This window comes from Thamnophis sirtalis, unplaced genomic scaffold, assembly GCF_051295495.1.
Source record: "Thamnophis sirtalis isolate CommonGarterSnake01/CBP01778 unplaced genomic scaffold, rThaSir2_p1.2 scaffold_14, whole genome shotgun sequence".
In the NCBI taxonomy this organism is placed as follows: Eukaryota; Metazoa; Chordata; class Lepidosauria; order Squamata; family Natricidae; genus Thamnophis; species Thamnophis sirtalis.
In genome coordinates this window covers 23,955,235-23,983,131 of record NW_028261394.1, presented here as the reverse complement: position 1 = coordinate 23,983,131, position 27,897 = coordinate 23,955,235, and the positions used below count along the sequence as shown (strand labels likewise).

Genomic DNA, 27,897 nt, shown 5'->3' with positions numbered 1-27,897 from the left:
TCTTTCCCATCTTATTGCAAGTTGTTTACTTTCTTTGACTGCTTTCCATTCCTCCTCTTTCCACCCAAGGAGGCATCTGTCTCTCCAAAAGGCCCTGGGTGCCAAGGGCTCCAGAGACTTGGGCCAGGGCAGAGCCTGTGGCAGAGCAGGGTTCTGGCTCCTCCTGGCCTGAGAAAGGGACCCCCAGGAAGCAGACAAAGCCCCCTTCAGCTCTTGCTGCCTCTCCTTCTCTGGAGTCTCCTCAGGGGCTGCTGGGCCCCAAAGATCGGATGGGGGGGAGGGGAATGCTGTTGGGGAAGAAGGTGTGTGGGAGGGGCTAGCCAACAGCCACTTTCTGTTCTGGGGGGGGAGGGTTTCCACACAGCTCAGTTTTCAAACCCCTTCATGAACAAAGACGGAGGACGTAACAGACGGGGAAGGAAAAGAGGAGAACGGCTGCCTGGCGAGATTCGCAAGAGCGGCTTTTACTTCTCGTTCCTTTCCTAAGGCTGAACTCCAGGAAGGGCCAAGGAGGCTCCTCCTGAGGCAGAGGTGGCGGCAGCAGAGGGGCTGGGCAGGGGGAGCCCTTCCTTTGGAGTGCCCAGTTCTCTTCCCTCCAGCCTCTTCTCCATTAAGCCCGCCCATCCCCACTGCAAGACATAGGCGGGGAAGGAGACAGCAGCTACCCTCCCTCTGGCACACAGACCTCCGCGCCCAGCCCTGAGCGGGAGCTTCCACACAGGCACACAGGCCAACACGCTGGCCAAGCGAAGCTTGTTCCTCAAGGCACAAGGGGCCAAGCAGGAAACATTCCCCCCCCCAGCCCCTCTGGGCGAAGAGAGGTGGCTCCAAAGGCAGGAGCCTCTCCAGTTCGGGCACAGCCGTGGGGGGCTCCTCACACGCTCACGCTGGCCGACTGAGCCAGGCCCAAGGCCTGCACCAGCTCCTCACTCAGGCCGCTCTTCAGGGTGCGCCTCACTGCAAGGAAGCAAAGAGCAGGAGGGGGAGGGGGTCAGGGAGACGCAGAGGCCCCTCTGGCAACAGGACCAGAGCCGCCCTGGTGGGGCCGGTGCCTGCTTTGAGGGGGGGGAATAGACCTCTCCTCCCTCTCCACATCAATCGCCCCGTCCAAGGGGTGTGTGCACAGAAGCCGTATCTGGACTCCACCCAAGAGACGCAGCAGGCAACACTCACAGGACTTCCGGTTCCCACGTGACCGCCGACGCTCTTTGGCTGGGCCTGAGCGGGCAGGAGACCTCTGGGTCACGGACTTGACCAGGCGGTTCATGATCTCCTCAGAAGCGTCCTCAGGAGAGCCAGCCGCTTCCTCCTGGGGGGTGGGCCCTCCGGTGGGACTCTGCTTCCCAACACCTAAGTGGAAAAACTCCTGAGGGGTGGAGGGAGTTGCTGACGTGTGTGGGGGGGGGGGGGATTGAGCAAGCTCACATCATCTCTCCATGTAGCTGCAGTGCACTTTTCAGCCCCCCTCCCCCAATTAACTCTAAACCTTCCCAGAACCCTAAGTGGATCTCTTTGGCCTCATCCTTCCTCTGCCCTGGGGATGTCTCCTTCCTCTGTTTGCTGATGTGTCAGGGATGTGACATCATCTAAAGAGAACCCATGTGCGGCAACCAATTGGGAGAAGGGTTGAGCAATCCTCCCTGGGCCCGATTCTGTTGTGAGAAAGAGGCTCCCCTTAAATAAGAGCCCAAACATCTGGAAACAGAGAAAGCAGCCTTGTATGGGCACGCCCAGGGGTCAGATTGGCAGAAGGTCACTGGCCAAAGGAAGACCACAGAAGCTACAAGCGCACCCTTGGTTTGCTGCTCTGCAGAAAGCTGGAAAAAGAGTGGGAACGAGCTCCCTGTGGCCTTTGACACCAGGAGGCCTCTCTGCCCTCTGAGAAGAGCATCACAGGCTCCCTTCGTCTCCTTTCATGCCGCTCAATTCGCCTCTTCCTGTCGCTGAGAGCACTGAGCTCTTACTAATTCAGCTCACGGGACTTAAGATCTGCCTGCATCCGACCCCCACAAGGGATGGAGGGCAGCAGGGGAATACAGAAGGGCCTTTGGCAATGCTATTGGGGGTGGGGGGAACCAGAAGGACCTGGAAGGAGGACGGGGATTGTTTCCTGCCAGAGAGCCAAGAAAGGAAGCCCTGCTTAGGAGGAGGCCCAGGCCAAATCCTATGCCAGCCATCCCAGGTCTAGGTCCTACCTCTGCTGGCGCGAGAGCGGTGGCCAGGGCCTTCTCCTGGGGAGACCAGCAAACTGGTCATGTCTTTATGGCTGGCTTCGTCCTTTTGCTCCGGGCTGGCTGATAGCACAGCAGGAGGGGCACAGCCGTCTTCAGTCTTGCTGGCTGCAGCAAACTTCTCCATCTGCAAAGGGAGAAGATACCCATGGATGCAATGTCTCCCCCCCCCCCCCCCCCCGTGGGTCTTCCTCTTTCCTCTGTTCTTGGCAACCGCAAGGCCTCCCAGAGGAGGGGAGGGGATGCAGGCGGGTCGCCTCTTTTTGTGTGGCCTCAAACAAAACCTTTTGAGCAACCTTGGATGACTCACCTCAGTAATCATCTTGCCCCGGGTCTTGTTCCTCTCCCGATAGGCTGCCCGCTTCTTCTGCTGCTGCAGGACCCGCTCTCGGCACGTGTGGTACTCCAGGGCAAACTCCCGCAGGAGCTGGCAGAAGCTGGTAACCCGCATGTTCTGTGCCGAGGGCGTGTCGTAACCCAGGAACAGGAGAAAGGAGCGGAACCTTGAGAGAGAGAGAGAGAGAGAGAGAGAGAGGGAGGGAGGGAGGGAGGGGGAGGGAGAGGGGGAGGGGGAAGCATGAGCCTCAGTGGTGCAGTGGTTAGAATCCAGGACTCCAGGCTACTTCGGCTGATTGCTGGCAGTTCAAGTCTCACCAGCTCAAGGTTGACTCAGCCTTCAGTCCTTCCAAGGTCGGTAAAATGAGGACCCAGATTGTTTACTCTGTAAACTGCTTAGAAATGGCATATAAATCTATTGCTATCCTCTGGTCCAAGGTGGCCCTGCCAGACAGACCGGCCTCTGGCCTTCAACCTTCAAAATAAATTGTAGCTGGCACTGCAGGAATCTGCTCAAGTGTGTCCAGCCATCCTCTTCCCTTGGAAGGACCACCGGGGACCCCCGGAAAGTTTGAGTGATGTTGGTCCCAGATGGGGCCCTAACGCCTCCAGGGGGGCTGAAGGATGCTTGGAGCAGCAGAAAAGCAAAAATGCTGCCCTCCCCCTCGGAGAGGAAGACTGCAGCACTCGGGCAGAAAATCCCTCCCTCTCATCCTTCCAGACACTAAATTCCCATCTCATTTTTCAGCTTTCAAGCATGATCAAGGTCTTGTTAAAATAAAGACCCCACCCTTTCTAGAATGAATGTCCCAGGACAGGAAAGGGCCTGCCACACGGGTCCGGCCCCACAAGTGGGAGAAGAGCGGAGGGTGAGGAGCTTTGCCTTCAGCTCCTTCATTCCCTCCCCCTGGCCGATCCTGCCCTTAATGTTAGAGGCCTTGGGGTCACAACCCAGTGCTGTCATCTTGCCGTGATGTGGCCAATCCAGGGGTCAGTTCTGCTTAAAAAGAAGCTCAGCCTTCACCCGGTTGCCTGTGACCATTTCTCTTGAGGGAAATTGCATCTGACGCTAAGTGGAACACTGCCCTGTTTATGGCCATGCACCTGAGACGGCCTTCTTGACGGGCGAGAGGGGTCCGGCCATTACTCAGCCGGCAGCAGTCAGACCATCTGGAGCCACTGACCTGTTTAACACCCGCCGGTGGACGATCTTAAGGAGACTCATCTTCTCTGTGCTGGCCTTCAGGAAGTCCACCAGCTTGCTTTTCAGGGCTGGCTTGCAATCGTGTTTTGCAATGGCCTTCAGGTGCTCCCAGGAGGCTTTGCACCGCCGTTCCAGCTGCAGGAGACTTTCTGCCAGCTCCTCAAAATCCACCTGAGGAGATAATACGAGAGCTGTCAATGTGTCGCCCTGTGGGATTTGGGCTGGATACCCAAACTCAGCCTTCCAGGTGCAAAAGGAGGGAAGGAGAGCCCCCTCACCTTGGCACAGCGAGTGAGGGCAGCGATCTCCGAGTAGAGGTCTGTCGTGGCTGGGAACGCCACTACCACAAATTGGCACAGGTGGTGCAGGAGGCTCTGCCGGTGGACGGTGTCTTTTACCTCCGACACTTTGGCCAGGTAGCTGAGCTCAAACCCTCGACTCTGAAATGTAGAACCTTGTAAGTGCCAGGAAGAGAGGAGGTTCTTTCCTCCTGTGGGGGAGGAGAAGCCGGTCCAGAGACCATCAACAAAAAGTGGATGTTCTGTCCTGGGGGGCCCTAAGGTGGCCCTATTTAGATCCTGGACATCTTAAAAGGACCTTTTAAAGGGCTCTAAGGAGCAGGCGACAGGAGGGGCATCTGGGCAGGCTTTGGCCTACGTCCCATCTGAGAAACCAGCAGGAGAAAAGACGGGAAAAGCTGTGCCTTGGTCACTTCAGATACATCCTGATCCAATGCCTTGGCCTTGGGCAGGGCCAGCTGCTGCATCCAACACCTTCGGCTTGGCGCCCTGCTGGCGCCCTGCCATCAATCGGAGAAGGGGGGGGGGACAAACGGGCAATAAAGCTGTATACCTTTATGATGGGAGATCGGGAGAGGGAATGGACGTGTGAGGAAGAGCAGAGCAGTTTGGAATCCGGTTCATGCTAGTGCTGACATCCTCAAAGCTGTATACCCTGAGAGTGGAATTTTACCAGCACAAGTAGCTCAGCGTTTCCCAAAACATCTCAGCGGTGCCGGATTGGCTACACGTGGGTGGGTCATGTGGGGAAGGGCTAGGGGAAGTTAGGGAGTCAGATTTTAGATTCCGCTTGACTTTACTGCAATCGGTGTCTCTTAGTAAAAGTTCCTTTCACTTCAGCGGAGTCAAGAGTTTTACTTTCGTAGGAGATCAGACTGGGGCAGGTCTGACACCAGGCGTGAGTCTTTCCTAAAAGGCAGCCATGCCATGCTTCACCTGAGAGCCATTCAGGAGGTTGCCCATGGCTAGAAGGGTGGCCAGAATACACCTGAAGGTCTGGTTCTTGGCTAGTTGCTCCATGCCCAACTTCAGATCAAACAGGGGCTCTACAATTTCCTGAAGAGAAGAAAATAAAGAAGGTTCCGCTCAGAGTTGTCTGAACCTCAGGATGGGCAGCAAATAAATTTGATCAATAAAATAAATTCCTCCCGGAATGGGAAACACTGAAAAGGGAAGGAGTGGGAAGATTCAGAAGAGAACCATCTGGTCAGACACTCAAGGCCTGGAGTGACATCCCTCTCTCTAAACCTACCAATTATGGCAGACAGCAATGCCACCCGAGTGCCTCATATTAATAGGGATGCTCGGTTGCCAGATTGACACCTGGACTTGCCCTTCCTTGTTAACCAGCAGATTCTTCACCCAAGCGAGCAGGGAGGGTCGCCCTGAAGTCACCCCTTTCCTCCTGGTCAATCCAGGTCTTGCACAAAGTACCTTCTCCAGGGCTTCATAGTCCAGCTTGAAAGCCCACAACTGCAGGCGAGCCGGGAGCTCTGTGATGGAGGAGAGTGTGAGAAGGAATTGCTCGGCTGACCCCAGAGGGAGATTCGGATTTGCCAGTTGGGCCTCCTGGATCTTCTGCTTCTCCTCCTCTGTGGGAACCATTGTCAATATTTTCTGTTAAACAAGAAAGTCAGAGGGACTAAAAACCTCCTTCAGTTCCATCAGAAGCTCCTGATGTTTTCCTGCCTAGGAAGCTTTCTGAAGCACTGAGGAGCCCCAGGAAATCCCTTCTCACCTCAATCCCTTCCTTATTGATTGCAAACTCATCAAAGTTGAGAATGGCCGTCTTGATGACATGGATGGGAGGCAACACCGTCAAGCCAATATTGATGGCGTTGCTCCTCTTGGGATCCAGGATCACAATCAGCTTCCTTCCATCCACAGCTTTCTAAAAGGGGAACAGCAGGATTGGGACAGAATAAACATGGGATATTTGCTTTGATAAGTCTCCTGTGAGAAAGAGAACCCAGATACATTTTTGCAAACTCCACCATTCTAAGCCAAGAAATGCAGAGGCCCCTGAGGATGCGGAGCTGAGCCCAGGACAAGCGAGGCCCTGAAGTCTAAAAACATCTCCCAGGATGAGGCACAAGTCACCTTCTGCTACGGCTGCTCTACTTCTTTATGGCCCACCATTTATGTCCAAAGGCCTGGAGCAAGAGAAAGAAACCTTTCCACGACCTAAACAAGGACCAGCCAGATCCAAACAGGTTGGTCTACCAGCAGCTCCAAAGCTCAGCGCCCCAAAGATCTGCAAATATCTCTACACAGAAGCCCTGCGGGCAGGGAGCCCATAGACTGGTGGGAAGCTGTTGTGCCAGACAGGGAAGGATGGTGGGGGAGAGCAGTTTCTTTTGCTCTTGCATTTTGAGCCCATGGAATGGCCATAGGAGAGGTTGAAGAGGAGAAGCAGCCCACATCTCCAAGCTGGGAAGTGATGTCAGGACAGCTGCTGTTCTCAAGTTTCTTCTCTTAGCCCCAGTACTCTTCAACGTTTTCACAAATGATCTAGATTAGGGGAGGAGAGATGAATTCACCCAATTTGCAGACAGCACCAAGCTAGGGGGAATAGTCAACTCTTTAAAATATAGCATTGGGCACTATCCCACAAGATAAGTCTAGTCTAACAAAGAGAAAGATTGCGGCAACATGGTCTAGTCCTCTAATATTTGAGGGACTGGCACAGAGAAGAGGAGGTCAACCTATTTTCCAAAGTACCAGAAGGCAAGACAATGATCAAAAAGAGATGCAACCTAGAACTAAGGAGAGATTTCTGGACAGTGAGAGCACTTGATCAGTGAAACGAGTTGCCTCCAGAAGTTGTGGGTGCTGCATCACTGGAGGCTTTCACGAAGAGATTGGACAACCATTTGTCCAAAAGGGTATGGGATCTCCTGCTTGAGCAGGGGGTTGGGCTGGAAGACCTCCAAGGTCCCTTCCAACTGTTATTTTATGTTCTGTGTTCTCCTCCAGCCAGAGAAGAGCTTTGATATGCCGAACTGCAGCCTCATGCAGCAACTTACCTTGGAGCTTGGAGCCTCCTTTGCCCTGGACTCAAAGAGATGCTCCAGCTTAGTGGAGTCAACCTCGACCTTCTCCAGGGATGCCCACAGAGTGGCCTGCCCAAACCGACTTTCCCGGGCAGGGCCATCTATGTCTTTCAGCTCCCTCCAGAAGAGCTTGAGAGTCTTCTTTTTCTTGGCAGGGGAGCTGGCTTCTCCCCCAAGAAGGGGGCTGCTGAATGGAGGGGGAGGAGGGGGACCAGGTATGCCAGCTGGGGGGGGCGGAGGAGCCGGAGGTGGTGGAGCACAACCGGGAATTGGAGGAGGAGCCAGGTCCTCACCTGCCCCCAAAGCCATGTGGGGCAAGGCCATCTTGGCCACCTTTGCTTCCTGTGCGTCAAAATCTTCCTCCTCACACAGGTCTGAGAAGTCCAGATCCTGGATCTTCAGAGGCTGAGAACCAGGCATCCATGGGCCTCCCCTTCCCTGGGCCCTGTCCAGACTCTTCAGACTGGTCTCCGCTTCAACGCTGAACTGGCTTTTCAAGGGAAGGGCCCAAGATTTTGTCTGCTGCCCCATCCTCTCCTGGTTCTCCTCTTCCCGAGGCCCCATCTTCTCTGTCTCTTCCATGCAGTGATCTGTGAGCAGCATCCTCTCCGTGCCTGGTGGGCTCTTATTAGCAAACAGCATGTTGAGCATCTGTTTTCTCTTCGCAGAAGCATTGCTACTCTCAAGAGCCCCATTGATGCCACCTGGGGCACATTCTGGGTCTGGGCCCAAGATGCAGGTGGTGTCAATGAGGTGGCTTAGAGAGGCATCTTTGGGGGACACATTCTCCCTGCCCTCCTCGTGCTCCAAACCAGGCTCTGAGCTGGGCCCTTTCCAGTTGGTGCTTCCGTTTTGTCCTTCGCTCCACCGCCCTGTGGCAGAAAGGGGCACTTAAAGGGGGAAAGGCCAAGTAGAAGAGAACGAAACCAAGGAAGGGACAAGCTGTGCCACAAAGGGGCTCCCCCTGCACCCCACCACGCTACCTGGAGCCACTTGCTCAGTGCTCGAAACAGCTTCAGCAAGAACATCTGCGCGTCCACGGGTGATGGCAGTGATCTTCTCTTTCTGAGAGGCAGCCAGGTTTTCCAAAAAACGGGCTCTGCAAGAGAAGAGGACACTCCATACCACTGCACTGGGCACACCATCCATCAGCATTGTGTCCAGCGGACAGGGCCAACCATGAGCTCTCTTCCTGCACACTGCACACATGCAGTCACCGAGCGAGAGACAGCCAACCCTGCCAGCCCCTCCTCTTGGTTTTCTATGAAAATTTACAAGGCTTGCATGGACAAAGGAACACCCTCCAAAGGCAGATGTTACAAAATAGGAACTTGCTTTGAGGAGCAAGGCTCCCCTGTTTTTCCAAATGATGACCATTGCTGGGCATTTCTGGAACTCAAAGGCCAAGCCAAGGCCAACCTATTCCCTAAGACAAAGGAATCTCTCTCCTGGAGCCGCTTATACTAAGACAGGTTTAAAGAAAGTCTGTGACCCCTGGAGTTACGCCACAGCATCAAAAGAGCCCTCTGCTGGGACGGGATCATCACCCAGCACTTCAGAGACCTCTGGGTATCTTGGAGGAGGGGGATTGGTCCAGGGAAAAAGCAAGAATAGGTTTGAAAATGTTGCAAGACTCCCAAAAAAGAGGGGACTTTGGGCTGCCAGATTTGGAATTGTACTGCCAGGCCTCGGTACTTACATGGGTGAAAGAATGGATCAGTTTGAGGCATAAAAGACGGACACAACTTTCAACTAGATTGGAATGCTTTTTTATAGTATGGGAAGAATAAGATACATAGCTACTTTCAAAGATGTTAGAAATGCACTGTTATCAGTATGGCTTAAAATTAAAGAACAACACTACTTGACAAAACCAGCCTAGCTTCCCACAATGGAAGCATTGATACATCCAAATGTTATTAACATGGGAAAAAATGTAAGATATAAAGATATTTTGAGTGAAAAAGGAGAATTAAAAACCAAGCAGGAACTTAGTAATCAAGGGATGGACATCGCATGGTAGCCACAAATTCAGATGCAATCTCAATATGAGAAAGATGCTAAAATAGTTTCAATAAAGAGTTAACAGAATTGGACCAGACATTAATTGGAACAGATGAAAAACTGATAAAGAAAATATGTTGTTACTTATTAGGTATTAAACTGAAAGTGAACAGGTAAAGGAGGCAATGATTGTTTGGGTTAAAAAATTTGGATATGCAACAGAACTAGACAAATGCCATAAATTGTGGGATAGAAATGTTAAATTGACTATGTCAATTGCATAAAAAAATTTGTATAAAATGTTCTATAGATGGCATTTTGCACCAACAAGACTGGCAAAAATGTATAAGGATAGATCCACTAAATGTTGGAAGTGCAATCAAGCACCTGGTTCATATTACCATATTAGCAAAATCCAAAATATACTGGACAAAAATACATACTTGGTTGGGAAAAAATGATAAAACAGCATATAGACATGAAACCAGAAATATTTTTATTGGGCATTCTGCCGGAAAAGTATAATAAAAGGACTATATATTTGGTTTTACATTTATTAACTGCAGCTAGAATTGTATATGCTCAACAATGGAAGCGTGACGAGATCCCGACAGATGAGAGTGTAATTAAGAAAATATTAGAATATGCAGAAATGTATAGATTAATGCTTACTATTAAGGACAAAGAAGAAACTGAATACTTTTTGACATGGGACTTATTTTACCAATGGTTAGACAACAAAAACAGAAGTTAGAAATGCAGGGACATAAAAAGGATAAATGTTAAAATGGAAATTTGATAAAATAGACTTGCTAAATATTATTGTTATTATAGTATCAATAATGTTATTGTGATGAATGTTATTGTAAGCATTTTGATTACAATTGCCTAAAAGCAACGGTACCCAGACAACACATGGAATTTTTACATTATTCAAATAAAATAAATAAACTTTTTTTTTAAAAAAGGACATGAACGAGAGAGTCAAGGAGACTTCAAAGTTGGCCCAGGGTACAAAGCAGAGTGGGCGGGTAACTCTGCAGGGAGATGGATGTTTAAAGGTTCAAGACAGAGGTGGGCTCCTACCTATCTGGTCCGGCTTGGCCGAATAGGTAGTAACTCTGGCGAACATGGGACCGTACCGGTTTGAGGATCGGCAGCACCATCTTGATTTTCTGTTCTGCACATGTACAGAACAATCTTCATTTTAAAAATGTATTTTTTATTCATTTTTTAATGTTGTGCACATGCCCAGATTGTTTAAATGAAAATGTGCACGTCCGTGGAGCAATTTTTTTTTACTACTGAACTGTTGGTAATGGTGTCCGGAACCCATCCCTGGTTCCAAAAGATCCAAACAGGCTTGAGTAGGGTGAAACGGATAGGATGGAATGTCATGGGAAAAATATAAAATCCTCCCAAGATCAGGAGAGACCTGCCTTGAGAGAAATACAGCTAAAGGGGCTCTGGGTGTCTCTGGTGAGCCCAAGTCAAGCAGAGGCCAGCAGCACCTTGTAGCTGCGAAGGAGCCAAGCGCCACCTAGGGATCATGATCAGGAGTGCTGTGCCCAGATTTCCCGAAGTCCTATGTCCAGTTGTGGGCATAAGGACAATGACTTGCAAAGTGAGCCCAGAAAAGGCCACCATGATGCTTTCAAGTCCCAGGAAGACCGTAGGAAGGATATTGTTACTTTGAACTGTAGAGAAGACAGCAGGGAGGAGCTACCGTGTTTCCCCCAAGATAAAGAAAGGGTCTTATTTTCTTTTGATCACTGAATTAAGTGCTTGGCCTTATTTTCGAGGAGGTCTTATTATTTTTGAGGTTCAGGAGGCGGCAAGCATGGTCACCTCGTGGCTGCTGCTGTGTTACAATATTTTCGAAGAGGGCTTGTTTTAGTGTTCAAAAGCCCGATTGGCCTTATTATCCAGGGAGGGCTTATTTTCAGGATAAGAGGGTAGTAGGAGAGGAGAATATGTTTGTGGCACCAAAGGGAGAGTGGATGTATTTTCTCTTGCCCCAGAGGACAGGACCAGAGCCGTGGGGTGAAAGCTGTGGGGAATGAGGTCCATCCGGGACATCAGGAGAACTGCCTGAATTCACAAGTTGTCTGGCAGTGGAACAGACGGCCACATGAAATGGTCTGGCTCTCCTGGGACATTCGTTTTCAGACAAAGGCCAGGTGGCCATCTGTCAAAGTTGCTGCAGTATAGTTTGCATTCAGCTGGGGACTGGACTGGATAACGTTTATAGTCCCTTATAATTTTATGATAATATGAAAACACATAGAAGAACTCAGCTGGCCTCAATACAATGAACGTTACCCATAAAGGTTAGCAGTAACAATTAAGCTGTAAGTGAAGATACAGGAAAGAGTATCAAGGAGGAGAGGAGCATTATGCACCAGCCTGGCCCCGAAAACTACGTAACAGCAGTCCAGATCCCAAATAAAATGCAACGGTGGGCCTGAGAATCAGATCAAACGTTTCCATTTTATGCCCATCTGTGTCTTATCAGGCCATCCTGCCTAAGCAAGCACTGGTTGACCAGTGACCTCCCACCTGGCTGGCCAGTGGCCTCTTTGCACAGCCCTCTGCGCAAAGGCCATCTGGCCCAAACGGTTTTGGCTTCCAGCTCTTGCTGCCAGCTGGACGGAAGCCTCTTTTCTAGGCAGGCCTCAAGCCAGCCTCAAGACAAGTGGCAGGAAGTGCCAGATCTCCCAGGAGCCTCTTTCTACATACTGTGGGAGGGGACGGGGGACGGGGGTGTCAGGCTGGCAGGTGGCAGCATTAACAAAATGTGAGCTGGAAATGGATCCCAGCCAAGCCCCTCCCCCTGGACCCAGAACCAGGCAGGGGAGAGGAGCCTCCGTCTCCATCCAGAGTCTCAGCCTGGCCAGGGGTGCACAGGCCACTCCGTACTTACTCAAAGTGCCTCAGAATGGGCTTGTCCCCACATACCGGGGGGGCTTCCTCTCCCCTGGGAGAAAAAGGTAGTTAGTGCCAGTGGGTCTCCACACTATGCTGCAAGCTCTGCCAAGCCAGCCCCAAAGGCAAGAAACATGCAGGGGGGAGGGGCTTTCTGGAAGGTACCACAGTCCCCATGGCCATCATGCCAAGGAACCCACCGCTTGGGCCCTGCAACAACGGCAGCCCAAAGCAGGATTGGAGGTCTTCCCGGACAAAAGCTGAGGCAGAGTCCCCTTGTGGAACGGAGGGGACATGGGGACCCCCTTCCCATCTGATTCTGAGGGGCGGAAGCCGATGGCCCCGAGACACCAGCCCAGCCAAGCAGTTGCCTCGGGCTCCTGGCAGCCAGAGAGCAGCTGAGCAACAAGCATCCCCAAAGCCCAACCAGGGAATTTCTTGCCAATTCCTGGCACTGCTGGCAGGGAGGGTGGCCCCCTACCGCCCCCCACACCACTCTGCTTCTCAAGCAGAGGCAGCCATGACACGCAAGCCCTCCCTGACTGACACCACTGCACACCACACACAGGCCGTCACTTACCACACAGGGGCTGTTTGGTGAAGCCTGGAAGAGGAAATAGCACTTAAGCCGGGCAGGTGCTGGAGAGAGCGAGAGAGCTGAGAAGCTCAGAGCAGCTAGAAAGAGAACAGAAACAGCCCCCCCCCCCCCCTCGGCCACCTGCTTCTCATCCCACCCTGAAGGTCCTGGGTACACAGCTCTCCAGCCAACCCAGAGAAGAGGGAAGCAGCCCAAGAGAAGCAGAGCAATGCCTGGGAAGGAGGGGGGCAACTCTGGGGCCGCCTCTGCATCACACGCCATCCTCCCCGACCCTGGGAGCCTTGTCCCTTCTCCTTCCCCAAGGAGCAGAAAGGGCCTGCGGTGGCCCTGGGGGCCTCAACAGATTAGCCACCGGGGGCCATGCTCTGCCAGCTGCACAAGCGGAGCCTCTCCTTCTCCCACCTGGGGCTCTGCCACCAACCTGCAGCTGGAGGTCAAGGCTGCCACAGCACTACCTGCTTGAGAAGAGGGAGCCCAGGCAGAGAGGCGCACCCTGAACCTTCCATCTGCTGGCAAGGACTAATTGCAGAGAGGGGTCCCTGCCCAGGAAAGACCCAGAAAGGAGGCTCTGGGCAAACCTCCCACACCCACAAGCTCCCCCCCACCCCCCGAGGCTTCCTCCACAGGCCTCTTGGCCGCCCAGCCAGGACCTACTTGAAAACGCTCCTCTCGCCCAGGCCAGCCAGCGGCTCCCCCTCCACGGGGGCCGGCAGCGCAGAAAGTTGCATGCAGGAGGTGCTGCTGTACGAGCCCTTGGAGCTGGGCCTGGAAGGGAGAGGGGGGGAGAGCTGCAGCTGATTGGCCCCTGGCTTTGTGGGTCCCCAACAAGAGCCAGATCAGGGGTACTACCGGCCAGCATGGCAGCCTGAGGAGGACATATGGGAGGGGAGTCCAGTGGCCAAGGCAGATGGAGTGGGGCCCCCATCCATGCCCCACGCCCGACTCACAGCTGCTCGCAGCTCTCTCCCTCCAGGCCCAGCGTCTGCGGAGCAGCAGCAGCAGCAGGGACTTCTCTGTTCTCCTCCTGGGCCACAGCATTGGGGAAAGAGCGCCGGGCCCCCTGCCGGCACTCATCCCCTCTCCGCCGCTCCTTGGCTCGGGTGGCCAGCAGAGGCTCTTCTGCCCCGTCCTCCTCCTTCAGGGCATTCTGCAGATCAGAGAGACGATCAGCTAGCAAGCAGCAGGTGGCCAGGGGCAATTCCGGCCGAGGGCTTCCCTCCGTGCGCCCCCACCTCATAGAGGGAAAGTTGTTGCCTCAGGTCCGGGTCCGTGCCCTTGCTGGCCAGGTGTGCCTGGACAAGCCGCTCCATGCCCTGCTGCTCCAGACAATCTGTCACGTCGTAGAAGGAGTCCTGGTCAGGGAGGGCAGCCAACGTCTGCAAGCCCCAACAGGACACAACCATTAGCCGGGTACAACCATTAGCCCACCCTGGGAGGAGCCCCCTGCCCGCCCTGCCCCCCCTCACCTTGTTGATGAGTGTCATTGCAAAGACCTGCAGTTCAGTATCAGCCCCGCTCTTCTGCTCCAGGATGGCCACAAGGGGAGACCACGGAAAGCCCCCTGGAAGGAAGCAAGTAAGGAACAGAGGAAGAACACCCCCCCCCAGCCCGGTTGCTCCCATCGCCACTTAAGGCGGAACATCTTCAGTTCCAAGAGACGTGCCAAGACCCTCTTCTTTCTCCTGCCCAATCTCAGCCTGCACCTCGCGGTCCTTGGAGGCCACCAAAAATGGTTTGCTTGATGAGACTAGAAGGTGGCCCTTTCCAAGGAGAAACCAGGAAGCCCCAGGCTCAACTCGGCTCAGCCACCCGCTCACCTCTGACCTGCTCCACAGTCCCCACCGCCTGGATCAGCCGCTGGGCATTGGACTCGGTGAACTCCACGAAGACCAGGAGAAGCTTCAGGGCTGTCTTCACCACCAGGCGATACTAGGGGAAGGCGAGGGAAACCGCATGTGCCAAACGATCCGGCCTCCTCTGGCAAACGGCCAAACGAGGGCTGTAGAGATGGGCACCTTCAAGCGTGCCAACCACGCCCATGGCTGGGCTGAGCAGGAAGGCTACACGCCCAGCTCTCCAAGCAGGTGAAGAGACCTTTCCCTGAGGCCTTCTCAGAGCTCACTCCTCTGCGCCTCTTCTCCCGACTGCCCTGGGGGCTGGGATCCTGCCTGGTGGCTCTGAAGGCCCAAGGCCCGACTGATCCTGAGGGCCCCCAGGGATGCTCTTGGCAGAGGGGAGACGTCCTCTGAGGGGCCGGCCGAAGGGCCCAAACATGGACGGGCAGTGCTCTTGGCTCTCCAACCGCTCAGACAGCAGGCAGGACGGGTGGAGCTGCCCTGATTTCTTCGCCCTCTTCACCTCCCAGAGGTGCTGGGGGGGGGGGAATCACACAAGGAGGAGATATAGAGGGAAGGATCGGAAGCCAGGTGCAAAGAAGGACATTCACGAGACAGGTAAGGACAACCCGAACATCCTCAGCCGGCATCTTCACTCACCAGGCTGCCCGTCAGGGTGTAGAGCCACTGCACCGTCTCTGGGTGCTGGATCACCCCCATCATTCCATCCACAAACAGCATGATCTGGCTGAGAGCTGCAGGGTGGGGGGAGAAGAGCGGTCCTGTGGAGCCCCAGCGGCATTTGGGGGAGGGGGGCAGGAGGGGGTGGACCAGGCTGCTCAACGGCTGGGCATTGCCTGCTGGGGGGGGGGAAGAACCCCTGGGGCAAGATGGCACCTCCCACACTTGGGGACCACGGGAGGGGGGACGGATTGGACAGCCCCCTCCCCCCACTGCTCAATCAGGCACCTAAAGTCTACTTTGGATCTTCCTGCTTTGTTACTGCACCCCAAAGAGGGGGGCACACGCCCAGGAAACACTGAAAGCCGCAAAGAGCCAGCAGCCTTTCTCAGAAAGGGAGGCAGAAATAGCAGGGGGTCCTCCCGACTGGATTGAGGCTCTCCCCCCTCCCCCCAACTCTCAAGTGGCTGGTTGTTCATTCAGTTCTCCACCAGGGGCAACCAAGAGACATTGCTGGAAGAGAACTTTAGCCGGGATCCTGCCTCCCCCCGCCCCTCTATGAAAGGCAGAAGAGGGAGGGATGCCTGGGGCATGTAAGGAAGCACCCCCTCTCCTCCCTGGCCTGCCCCCCACCCCCACCCCCGGACCAGTTCAGCTGCTCGCTCAGACTCACCCCTCAAGATGTAGTTCTGGTAGTTCTGGTCAGCTTCAGCTCCCACTGAGATGAGACACGTCAGCCCTTCAGAGTTGACAAACTCGGGCACCAGGTCTTTGTCATCCTGCAGCCGATACACGGAGCCTGAGAGATTCCCCTGAGGCATCCAGAAGCCCTCCCCTCCATTGGGCTGAGCTGCCCCATCCCTTGGCGTCTCCCGCTAAGGCCCCAGCTAGGCAGGGATGCTGGCAGGGCCGGCTGGGTGGCAGAGCCTCACCTGGAAAAGCTGCTTGAGGGAGAAGAGGGAACGCCTCAGCTCCGGACCCTTGGAACAGTACAGTTTCTCTGGAGGAGAGAAAGGGCTCAGCCTCCGGAATGGGGCTTGCCTCACACTCACACTCACACTCACTCTCTCTCTCTCTCTTCTCTCTCTCTCTCCCTCCCTCTCCCTCCCTCCCTCTCTCTCTCTCTCTTTCTCTCTCTCTCTCTCTCTCACACACACACACACACACACACACACACACACACACACACACACACAGTTGCAGGGATCCTGGACCAGGGGGACAGGCGGGGGAGGCTTTTCACGGCCTTCCTCTGAAGAGTCAGCATTTCCTCCAGCAGGAGAGCCCGCTGGTCTTCGGGGGGTTCCCCAGGGCTGCCCCTTGGAACTACAAGGAGGCCTGGGGCAAAAGCTAGAGCGGACTTTAGGCTAACAGAGACCCAGCCAACACAATTCCCTTTGGTGCCCTGTGGAGACTTGGGGGCCTCGGTTTCCACCCCAAGACAAGCCGACCAAGACCCAGGTTCCCTTGTTTGCGTCTGGAGGATTTGGAAGCTGCTCCTTCAGGGCTGTTCTTCCTTGGGGGTAACGTGGGTCAAGGAGGTTATGAAAGAGGGATTTGGTCACTTCCTTGAACAGAAGCCCTTGCAATCATCGGCCCAAAGATAAGCCACCATTTTCCCTTTAAAAGGCAAAGAGGCAGAGGAGTCTTTGACTTGCGACCACAACTGGGCCCAGAATGTGCACCCCATTTTATGATCCAGCCCCCCTCACTGGCTCCGGCTTGCCAGAAGCCTCCTGGGGAGATTGTAAGCGAGGACCTCGTAACCCCAGGACATGACCATGGCCATGAAGTGCAGCTGCATGAGGGGGCATTAGTGCCTGGGGTCTGTTATGCTGAGATCGTGGGTGAAGCATGATGGGCCCGGGATCCCCCACTGCCCCAGAATTAAGGGACAGCAGAACCACTGGAGGGCTTAGGGCAAGCAGTTACAGTGGGAGGGGAGGAAACAGCCCCTCAGGCCCAGCTGCTCTCGGGAGGACCTCTGGGTGACCTGCCTGGTGTTGTTCTGAACCAACCCCTCACCACCCCCCAAACTCCAGGACTTGGAGCAGGAATCAGATCTAGAAGCCTCCGTTTACTTTTTGGATTTCAGGCCTGCCACACTTTCTACTGTGGGGGGGGGGGATTATGCAGAGTATGGGTGATGTGCAGCCATAATATCATTCTTTCACAGAAAGTCAAGGTCGCTTTATCCCTGCACCTGGACGGATGTGAATGGGAGGAATCTTTCTTCGTGGCAATGAAGGATTGGACCATGTGATGAGCTTGAGGATGTTGGGGTAGGGGCTGAACTTTCAACTGGGTGGGAAAACCTGGAAGCTTTCAGATTCAGGTTTCCCCAGGTGTGCCAATATGACCTCTCTAATAAAATGGACTTTGAGAAAACTCAAGCCTCAGGTGTTACTTGGAGCCCTGACAGGAGGCAGGAAGGCCTGGCATCCCAACCAACGAGATCCATCCTTGACTTCATGCAAGATATAAACCAGGATGAAATTCAGCAGGTTTTGACAGGTTCTGGAGAACCGGTAGTGGAAATTTTGAATAGTTCGGAGAACCGGCAAATGCCACCTCTGGCTGGCCCCAGGAGTGGGGAGGGAATGGGGATTTTGCCGTATCCTTCCCCTGCCATGCCCACCAAGCCCCGCCCACCAAGCCCCATCCATAGAACCGGTGAATTTCACCACTGGTACAAACCAATTCTTAAGGCTTCTTCAACCAATCACAGAACCTGCCTACCTCACACAAGGCTCCAGACTGCTCACAGTAATACACAAAACACACATTAAAACCAACCCTTCCCCACTCAGGTGCCAGACCAAGCAGCACCCCCTGCAGCTCAACCCCCTCCAGGCTCACTATGGGTGGGAAGAGTCAGGTCTTCGCAGCCCCCTGGAAGGCTGGGGGGGCTCAATTCTCCAGTGACAGGCTGCTCCAAAGGGCTCAGCTGGCCACAGGACGTCAGAGCCCTGGGGGGCAACATTTATGGGAGGGGGCCTGGAGCATGCCCAGCCGGGGGGGGGGGCAGGTGAGTACCCTCAGGGAGAGGCAACAGCTGCTGCGGGCCAGGTGGGGCTTCAAAGGTGACAACCAGCATCTTGAGAAGCAGTCTGGAGAGCAACTGGGGATTGGTGCAGCTCAGGCTGCAGGAGGGTTTCTGGGTGTGGGAGGACGGGGTGCTGCCACTGGGCCGGCTGCAGCTTCAGGATGGCCTCCAAGGGCAACTCCACCACAGCCATGATGCAGTAACCCAAACAGGAGATGACTCAGCACAAACAACCGGATGCGCCTTCTGGGCAGGGGGGAGGGGAGACGCTGTAACTCCCTTTCCCTGCCGGGTGAGGAGAGGTCCATCATGGGACCATTTCTCTCCCGGAAACTCAAGAGCCAAACTGGGCTACAAAAGACGAGCAGAAAATAGCTCAAATGCCAGCCCTGCTTTGATCCTCACAATCTCGTGTTGTCACCCACCCAGTGGGGTCTGAGGAGATGTGCGGTCCCCTTTGAGCAGGAAAAGCTCCTGCCTGTCCCTTGGCCTCAGCGGTCGAGTCCTGGCCTTGCACAAGCACAGCGGCCTAGGTGAAGCTCTTCCAGGTGCAGGAGGGGCCGAGATGTGGGAGGGAGGAAGGGCAGCACCCCCTCAAGGATCACCTCGCCCCCCAAAAGCTTTGGGCAGCTCTGCAGGACTCCGGAGATCCCTCGACAGACAGACAGCTTGGCTCCATTCACCCAAAGCAGACCCCAAAGGACATGGGGGGGTGCAGCACAGCTGGGCTCGGAGCCCCATCCTCAGCTGAAGGGACCCAAAAGGGGTCACCGAGTGGATTTCCCCTCCCTGGAGCAGTGCCCGCAACGCCACGTGTGAATTGATTGTGGCCCCCAAGGAGCTGCTTTTGAGGGACTCCTGGCCAAAGGAGGATGGCCGGGCCAGCCTCTCCTGGCGCCTTTTCTGGCTTGGCCTCTCCAGAAGGGCCCCCGGACCAGGTCACTGAAGGCAGGAGATGCCAGAAGGCCTGTGGGGCTCCCCCCTCACCACAGGCCCCAAAGGCAGACCACTCTGCCACCCTTTGACCCACGGCACCCACCCCCCCAGCCACGGACCCCCCCAGCACCACCTCGAAGCCGAGGAATTAAAAGACTGACAAGGAGGAGCTAAGGGCAAAGGCCCAAAGAGAAGCAGCCCAGATGCCCCTTCGCTCGCCTCAATGCGCGCACAACACGCACACCCACCTCTTCCAGAGTGGCTCTCCAGGGGGGGTGCCCTGGCTGGCTCAAGGGGCTGGGGGGTCTGGAAGGCCTGCAGTTGGGCAGGGGCAGCATAAACTGTCTTGAAGGAATTACACACACACACACACAAAATCACACACACACACACAGAATTGCAGCTTTTATGAGCTAAGATTCTTTCTATCAAGGTTTGAAGACAAAGAATCCAGCATTTTGCTGCCATTAAATCCCAAAATTTGCACTGGGCTCCCCAATTTTCTTCTCCTTCCCACAGCCCCCTTTCCCCACAGTGACTCGTGTCCCGAATTCACGAATGCTCACAGAAAGGGCTTGCCAGTGGGGCAGCTCCCCAGGGAGCGCAGGGCCCAGCCGCTCTGCTCCCTTTGGCCCTCTGGGACCAACCTGCCCAGAGTGCAGAGCGAGAGTGGGGCTCCACTTGGGGGCCCAGGGCTGAGAATGGCTCCTCTGGGTAGGGGGAAGCAGCCCATTCTGCTTCTCTTCTTCCCTGGAGGTGATTCGTTTTCCCCATTTAAATTCTGCTTCCTTCTTCAAATGTGGCTCCAGATAACACATTCTGCAGCTAATAAGCTAAAAATAGCCCCAGCTGCCCAGCGCTGAGAGATTTGCCAGCGGCCACTGCCTTGATGCTTCCCGGCCAGTGGGCACCAAGCCTTCCGTGGCATGGGGGGAGGGGCTCCTCCCAGTCCAGACTGCAGAACCCAAAATCTCCCCCAGCTGCTTGAGCCAGTCCTCTCAATTGTGGGGGGTCAGCTCAGGAAGTCCCCTTGTGTGGCTTCCTTTCCTCCCTGTGCTGGGCCATCAGGTCTCCTGCTGGAACCAGCAGGGCTGGGGTCGTTCTCAGAATGCAGGGCTGACCCTCACCATTTCTGCTGCTCTGTGCTCTCAGCAGTTTCCTCTTTCTTAGGAAATTGACAGGAAGTTGCCATGTGGGTCCAGGGCCCCATAGGAGCCCTCCGTGGGGCAGGGATGTGGCTCTGCTGACAGCTGCACTGTGGTGAGAAGACCCCCCACCCCCTTTCAAGGACAGAAATCGCAGGGCAAACTCAGAGCAAGAGCTGAACTTGGAAGGGGTCCGAAGCAGCAGGAAGACGGCTTCCCTTTCATCAAGCATTTATGGATGAAACCATAGAATAACAACACAGACTTAAAAGGAAGAAAAAGCCACTCCAATCATCAATCTGCCCATCCCAGGGGCTCCATCACAAAATCCAGCCTCTAAACCTACTAACACAGCAGGACCTCAAGACCCGCAATGCTAATCCCAGGGATCTTCCAAACAGAGGCCCATCCCCAAACCAGCTCTCTTCCTGGGCCCCGTGGAGGGTCCAAAGGGGACCCCAGCGTGCCTCTCCTGGCAGATCTGGTGGGTGGACAGACACAATCCAGGAGAGGCATCCTCCCACTGCAGCTTTATGTGGAGAAAGGCTCTATGGTCATTACCAGGCCTGGAACTAACCCAGAGGCCCACCAGCCAAAGATTCAGCTGGCAGAGGAGAGGGGGAGGATGGCTCTGAGCTGCCCAAGACAAAGCTGCGCAGAAGCCCCCCCTCCCCCCCGGCCCGGCCACGGCCGCCACCCATTCCTCAAGCGAGAGCCACAATCCCGGGAGGAGTCTCAGGTTGCCCTCTGCACCTGTTCAGGGGTAATGATGGCAAATTCCTGAGCTGGAAACCCAGAGCCCCTCTGCCCCCCCCCCCCCCCTGCAGCAACACTGATTCCTCTCAGTCCAGACCCTACAACCTGCCAAGTGGGCCTCCACCACATCTCATCTGCACACTGACCAGTAGATCCTCTAAGCATTTATGCTGCCTCAATTGTCAGCTGTTGCTTCACTTTATAAGGTGCTTCTCTTTTAAAATTTTGCTCAGTTCAGCTGGGAAGAAAGGTGGACAAGAGATTATTCCGTCTCATACTACAGCGGGCAGAAGGAAATTCCACCCCCCGGCACTGGCCAGACCAACGGGGCTTCAACTGGTCCAAGCAACCAGTTTGAGAAGACAACAGAGGCCCCTCCCTCATTCACATAAAGATGAAGGTGGGGGGGGGGGACATTCAGACTTGCAAAAGGCTGCTCTTATAGCCTCACAATGAAGGGAGTCCTGACCTTCTCAGCCTGGTCTGCCTCCTGGACCTCCTCCCAAGCCAGGAATCTCTTCCTCCGGCAGCTGATGCTCCAGAAGCCCAAATCCCCTGAGGTTGCCTGGTCTCCTCTCATCACCCCCAAGGGCAGCATGTTGCTTGGTGCAGAGAGGCCCTTTTTGGGGGCTCCTGGATCGTCCATGAAGGAATCCGAATCCAAACCCAAGCGAAGGGGCGAGGGAAGCTCCATTTCGCTGCCTCTCTCACTGCTTTCCACTGTGCCTCTACTTGTCACCCACCACATCTCCCCACCTCTGTGGTACAGTCCTGTTGCTCGCTCGCTCGCTCGCCCTCCAGGTTGTTTCCTCCTCCCATTCTGCCATCCACCATTTCTCACTCCAGGTTCATACTGGGTGAGCTCCTCCTGTACCACTTTTTGCCAATTCCTTCCCTGTTAATTTCAAGCCGGAGGTCGGCCTTTCACACAGCAGCTGTCACATGGCACACATTTCCACCGAGGTCACCAGAGCAGCCCTTCTACAGCCCAGAGGGGACTCACCGATGATGGCATGCACTCGGACCGAGAGATGCGTGCGCAGAAGCAGGATTGGCCGCCTCCCTTTGCTGCAACAAGAAGAGACCAAGTGAGGAAGCCAGTCAGGACCAAGAACCCCCGGCTGACTCAAGATCCCCCCCGCCATGCACGCATGCACGCACGCAGGTCCTGCCATCTGCTGACACAAAAGGCAGCATCCAGAAAACATGGCATGTGACTTCTCTGCTGGGTGGGTGCCAGTCTGCATCCGGATCCAATTCAAGGTGTTGGCTGTGGCCTATATGGGGCCAGGCTATCTATAGCACTGGCTTCATCTCAACACATCAGTCCATCTCACCTGGTCAGGGAGGAAAGGCATGTTGCAGACCCCGCCAGCCAAAGGATTTGGACTGAGGGTCCAGGAAGAGGGCCGTCTCAGCCCTTTGCCCCCGCCTGGTGTGATATCTTGCCCTCCCTGAGGCAGCCCCCCCTTCCTGAAAGGAGAGAAAAGGTGGCTCCAAGGCCTGGAGCCCAGGGGAGCACAGAGCTGTGGGGCTGTTTAGCCCATTGAAAAGCCCTTCCCTCCTTTTCATTCATTTTTAACATGACTTTTAATTTATTCTTGCCTTCAATTTTTAAGCACTGTTTTTACATTTTAATATTTGATTTGTGCATTACCCAGAGCCCTTCTGTGAAGACGACAAGCAGTTTAAAATTTTAAATAACAAACCACCAAAGTAAAAATCGAAAGCTGCCCGGCAAGGCCTTCCCCTGCAGCCAGCCTCTTGGGCCAGGGAGGAGAAAGGCGCTGCAGGCGGGGGCACCGCACATGATGAATTGAGCCTCCTCATAGATCGGTAAGCGCATCACGTTTGGGTCTGCCTGGTTGCCTCGTACACATCGAGCGCAACTTCTGACACCCCCAAATTGAGATGTCCTTCTCCTTGCAGATTAAAAGCGTCAGATGTGCTGGCATGAGATGCACAGGAGGGAAGTTTGCAAGTGGAAAAGGCGGTAAAATCCTCCAGCAGGGATTCACCTGATGTCTTCGTAAAATGCTTCCAGATCGTCCTTCTGCTCCAGCAGCGAAAGTTCCAGGTCCAAGTAGTATCCAGAAGGCAGCACTTGCAAGGCGCAGTCCTCCAGCTGCAAAAGAGGCACATCTGTATATTAGCCCAGCATGGAGCATCTGCTCTGCGATTCCTCCTGGCCCCTTGCCCAGCACGGGAAAGGCGGTGCCTGCATTGCCACCTAACCCTGGCCCCTTTGGAGGCAGGGCCAGATCCTGCCCTCAACTCCACCTGTTCAGGCGCTGGACCAACCCCAGGCCATCAGATGTCCTCTAAGGTGGATGAGAGCCCCATGCCCATCCAGCGGGAGCTGCTCAGAAGGGAGGATCCAGGAGACCCACACCTTAGCCCCCACCCCCACCGGTCCCCAGGTCCAGTCTGGCTTCCGCCTGCTTTTGTGTCCATTTCAGAAAAGCAGCCCAACCCTAGAGGAGTTGAAGGAGAATTTCTTCCCAGCACTGAAAAAAAAAGAATCAGGCCTGCAAGCAGGGAGGTGGGAGTTTGCAGGCAGCCTTCCAGACTCCAGGAAAAGCCCCCAGCTCAGGCAGGGCTCCAGCTCTTACTGGAGCCCTAAAAGCCTCTGTGGCTCCTAAGAACCTCCTGGTCTGGCCACAAAAGGTCCCAAAGGGGGCAAAGCGAATCCCATGCCAATTGGGAAAGAGAAGGGCAGCCCACTCAGTCAGGGCCGCACCAGGCGCTGCCTGGCATCGAGGAGGCAAACAGAGAGGAGGTGAGTTAGCAAGTCGCCCATCTGGAGGCCAGTTAGGAGGGATGAGCAATGAAAGGAGTAGCTTGCACTGCCTGCCTTATGTGAAAGAAAAGCTGAGGACGTCCGGGTTGGGGGGGAGTCTCTTAAAAGGAGGGAAACCCCAGACTTCCAAAGAGGAAAAGAGTCTTCAGAATAAATCCTATGGCAGACAAGGAAAGTCAGAGGTGGAAAACCCCGGGCACCAAGAAGAAGGGACAACTCAGCCTGACTTCCAAGGGCAAGTGGGGTGGGGGGTGGGGGGAGGCACGACAAGAAGGGAAATAGACAGTACCATCACAGGAGGAAACTATTCGGAAAATAATGGAATGTGCCGAAATGAGTAAGCTTATATTTGAAATTAGAGAACAAGAGGATGAGCAATATTATAAAGTGTGGGACATGTTTTACCAATAGTTAGATAAAAAAACCCTGGGAATGAAACTGTTTACTTATGTTGTAGTAGTTTTTTCTTTTTTGTCTTTTTTTATTTTTTCTGTTACGATATAGAGTACTACTTATATGATGTATAAAAGACAATAATGATTTTAATGTATAAGAGTGGGATGATTTGAATACTTTGGTATAATTGTATGTAGTGACCATTTTATATTAGAAAGATCTTTGTATATTAAACGAATCAATGATGATGTAAGGAATAATTGATATACACATGAATTGAAATACTTAACCATTATATGGCTTAATAATTAATAATGGGAAACCACTCTTGGAATTCTGGATGATTGGTGACATTATGGTCAATTGAAAATATGAATGTTTATTATAAACCAATGGAAATTCTTTGTTCCAATCTTCGTTTTTTCTCCTTAGAGATAGGTGATACTATAATACTTTAAAGACTCATTGTTATTTGATAGATAATTATGAATTCAAGGAAATAAGGATTGTTACAAATGAAAGAATATTAATGGTAATTTGAACACATAATGCTCAATGTCAGTGAAACATTCATTTATGTTTAATGTAAACCAGTTAATCCTAAGTTTAAGAATTGATGCACAAAAACTTGTAACCAAACGACATGCTTGATGAAATGGAGGAAAGTTGCTCTTTCCTCTCTTGCTTTGTTTTGTATGTGTTGTTTTGTTTAAAAAGAATAAAAATATATCCAAAAAAAAAAAAAGGGGGAAATAGAGATCAAATGGAAATTTACAGCCAAAGGATGAATCCTGGAGGGTGAACACAGAAGAGCCAAAAAAGGCAAAGTTAAAGTTGGAAAGACTGCTCTGAAATCTGCCCCATCTGTAGAAAGAGAAGGCGACTGTGCTGGAAAGGCAGGGAAAGAGGTAACAGGCCACCTGCTAAATAGCAAAGCGTGAAGTAGCACCAGGGCTTTCCCATTGAGCAGCTGGACTGTTACCTCTTTTCCTCCTGCTGAGATCGGCAACATCTCAGAATCCTGGTCCTGCACTACATACATTTATTAGTTGATCAGTTTAGTAATCCAGCTTTTAAGTACTTTAGAGGCTGTGTAACATTTTAATATTCCCATTTATTCCGTATTTTTGTTTAACTAATTCTAGTTCCGTGGGGTAAGATGGGCAGCCAATAAATTTGATAAAATATGTGATTCATTTAGAATTTTTTTTCAGTTTTTCCTGTCTGTATTTCTGATATGAATATATAAATTTTTGATATAATAAGTGATATAATAAAGTAATTATGTCAGTGCAGATAAAGTACACACTGAACTGAATGGTGAGGATGAGGCAGTTAAAGTGCTAACAGATCTACGTCAACAAGTCTGGAGAAGTCTGGGCTAGGGAAATTTTTACTGAGAAGTGCAAGCTGAGGTAGGGCTGACAATTCATCTGTCTCTCAATGACAACACACAAGACTTGGTGTGCAAATCATGGCAGAATGTGAAATACATTGGAATGAGCCCTCAATTGCTCTTCTGGAGACCGTTTAGAAAGCAAACCTGCTTACTGTATCAAATTTAGAGACAAGGTCAGCCAGAAGAGAAGGACAGAGAAGGGACATCAATGGGCGCTCCCCCACTCCCGACTCATATACCATAAATATATTACTGTCTAATAACTCAGAACTGGAGATGATGTCAGGAAGCTAAAAACTGAAGACTTGGAGACATGAAGCCACGTCCACTTAGTTGACAGAAAGGAAATAAGACTTGTGAAAGTAAAAAATGGGAAGTAGAACAAGTCAAGTTAATGTAAAATATTTTTAAAAATACCGTAGAGGTAAATATCAACAGGCACATTTAATTATCTCTAAGTTTATGGGAGAGATGGAAACGGCACACAACTTGCATAAAAAGGAATAGAGAATGTGGTAGAAAAATAAAGAGATTAATTTTAGGGAAAACCTATGCAGAATTATGGAAGTTTCATTCATACATTCAGTTTTGATTATCCACAATATTTTGTCCAAGTTTCAATAAAGACTGAAGTATCTGAATGCAATCGAGACTAAAGCAATGATCTTTCCAATGTAATGCCTGCCTCTGAAAGCCCAATTATGAAAATGGGGCATTAAGAATGACCAAAAGGAAGGCACTAAGATGCTTCCAAGTGATTCATTTTGTGGCAGCTAAGGACCTGGGATCTGCAAGCAGTTTGTTGGTCCTCCATCAAATGTCCTGGCTGCTCTCGCAGAGGGCCAAACACGCAAAAGCTCAGGCATGTTGAGGAGTGGACAATGGACTAAGAGAAAAACAATTACACTTGGCAAGATTGAGAAAAGTTGGAAGAGATGTCAATGAATAAGTCAGATGGGCAGCATCCAAGATTAATGGACCGGCTCATGTTTGACTGAAGAGATACCATGTGGCCACAAGGAGCCCAGCCCAACTGGGAGTAGCTGACTGGCTAACCAAGTCTGCCTGCTATGGTCTTCTTATGTGTCGGCAGCTAACCTTTTAGGTTAAACCTAAAACAAGCAAATGCAACAAAGAGCCTTAGGAGTTGCCTCCATTTCCTTGCCTGCATTCTTAGCCCCATCTTGTGCATTGGGTGAGGCCAGAAAAACGGCCAGCTGCTCAGGCCGCATTTGGCCGGGACTGCTCTGCCCCCGGGGCCTCCTCAAATCTCTCCCTGTTTCACGGAAGCTCCGGGCAGGCAGTTGGGGCTCTGTCCCCGTCTCGAGGGGCCAACATTTCTTCCGCCGGTAGGCGGCCCTTCTTAGCCCTTCGGCCAGCCCTTCAGCGGGCAGCGATGAGCCGCTCTGGGGGCCCCGCGGCAGATAAGGCCTTTCCTGTTTGTTCCCGGCTGTTTTTAGCAACAGGCGCAAAAGATCGGAGCGCGTCAGCCGAGACTCTCAGAACAGAAGCCGCCCAGCCGCCTCAGCCAACCCGTGGCCATTGCAGGGAAGGCGGCGGGGACTCAGCTCGCGCGGCTCCTTTGGGGCGAAGGCCCCGAGCGGCCGGCGCCGACCCGCCGAGGGCGCCGGGCATTACCCAAGCCAGGCCGGAGCTCCACGACTGGCCTCCCTCGACCCGCTCCGCTCGGGGTCGCTCAACTAGGGACCCCGGGAAGCAGCTGCGCGGGGCCGGCGGAAGCGCTGGGCAGCGCCTGACAGAAGGCACCCCGGGCCGCCTTCCCACGCGCGGCGGCTCCTCCACCCCCGAGCCCCCGCCTCCCCGCCGCTCCCCGAGCCGCTCACCCGCAACGGCGCGCCCAGCAGGCGGAGGAAGGCGGGCACTTGGGCGGCCAGCGGCAGCGCCTCGGCCACGGGCGAGGTGGGCGGACGGCGCGGCTCGGGGAAGGCGGCGCAGCAGAAGGGGTCCGCGTCCTCCAGGAACTGCAGGCGGCACTGCACGGCGGACGGCGCCTCCGGGGACGCGGCCGGCTCGGCCATGGTGCAGCGACGGATCTGCCGCGTCCTTCCCGGTCGGGCAGGGCTGCGCCGGAGGAGCCGGTCTGGGATTGGCGGGGCGGGGCTTCCAGGGCGGAGACCCGCGGAGACCCCCAGCGGCCGCCGCTCCACCCTCCCCCCTGCCTGGGCCGGTGTCCCTGGCACGCGTCCGGCGCTGAGGCTCCATCGCCTGGCGAGAAGCGGCCGCCGATCAGGC

The 27,897-nt window shown here is 53.7% G+C and overlaps 1 protein-coding gene across 2 annotated transcripts; it reads right to left on the bottom strand.

The window, feature by feature from the left end:
* Positions 1 to 440: 440 nt before the first annotated feature.
* Positions 441 to 27,897, bottom strand: FHOD1 (formin homology 2 domain containing 1). 2 transcript variants are annotated; one of them, XM_087729337.1, is made up of 24 exons: positions 27,489 to 27,897; positions 23,068 to 23,174; positions 22,053 to 22,117; positions 16,099 to 16,166; positions 15,840 to 15,945; positions 15,146 to 15,240; positions 14,468 to 14,579; positions 14,117 to 14,211; positions 13,883 to 14,026; positions 13,598 to 13,797; positions 13,305 to 13,415; positions 12,633 to 12,656; positions 12,051 to 12,104; positions 8,107 to 8,222; positions 7,097 to 7,995; positions 5,809 to 5,961; positions 5,505 to 5,687; positions 5,007 to 5,126; positions 4,050 to 4,211; positions 3,752 to 3,942; positions 2,542 to 2,734; positions 2,196 to 2,358; positions 1,174 to 1,350; positions 441 to 957 (listed from the first exon to the last, which is right to left on the bottom strand). In XM_087729337.1, the coding sequence occupies exons 1-24, from the start codon at positions 27,681 to 27,683 to the stop codon at positions 875 to 877; spliced, it is 3,816 nt and encodes a 1,271-aa protein (XP_087585463.1). In that variant the 5' UTR covers positions 27,684 to 27,897; the 3' UTR covers positions 441 to 874. The 2 variants fall into 2 exon arrangements, with proteins under 2 accessions (XP_087585463.1, XP_013925325.2); XM_014069850.2 differs by lacking the exons at positions 12,051 to 12,104; positions 12,633 to 12,656 and having other exon boundaries at positions 27,489 to 27,896.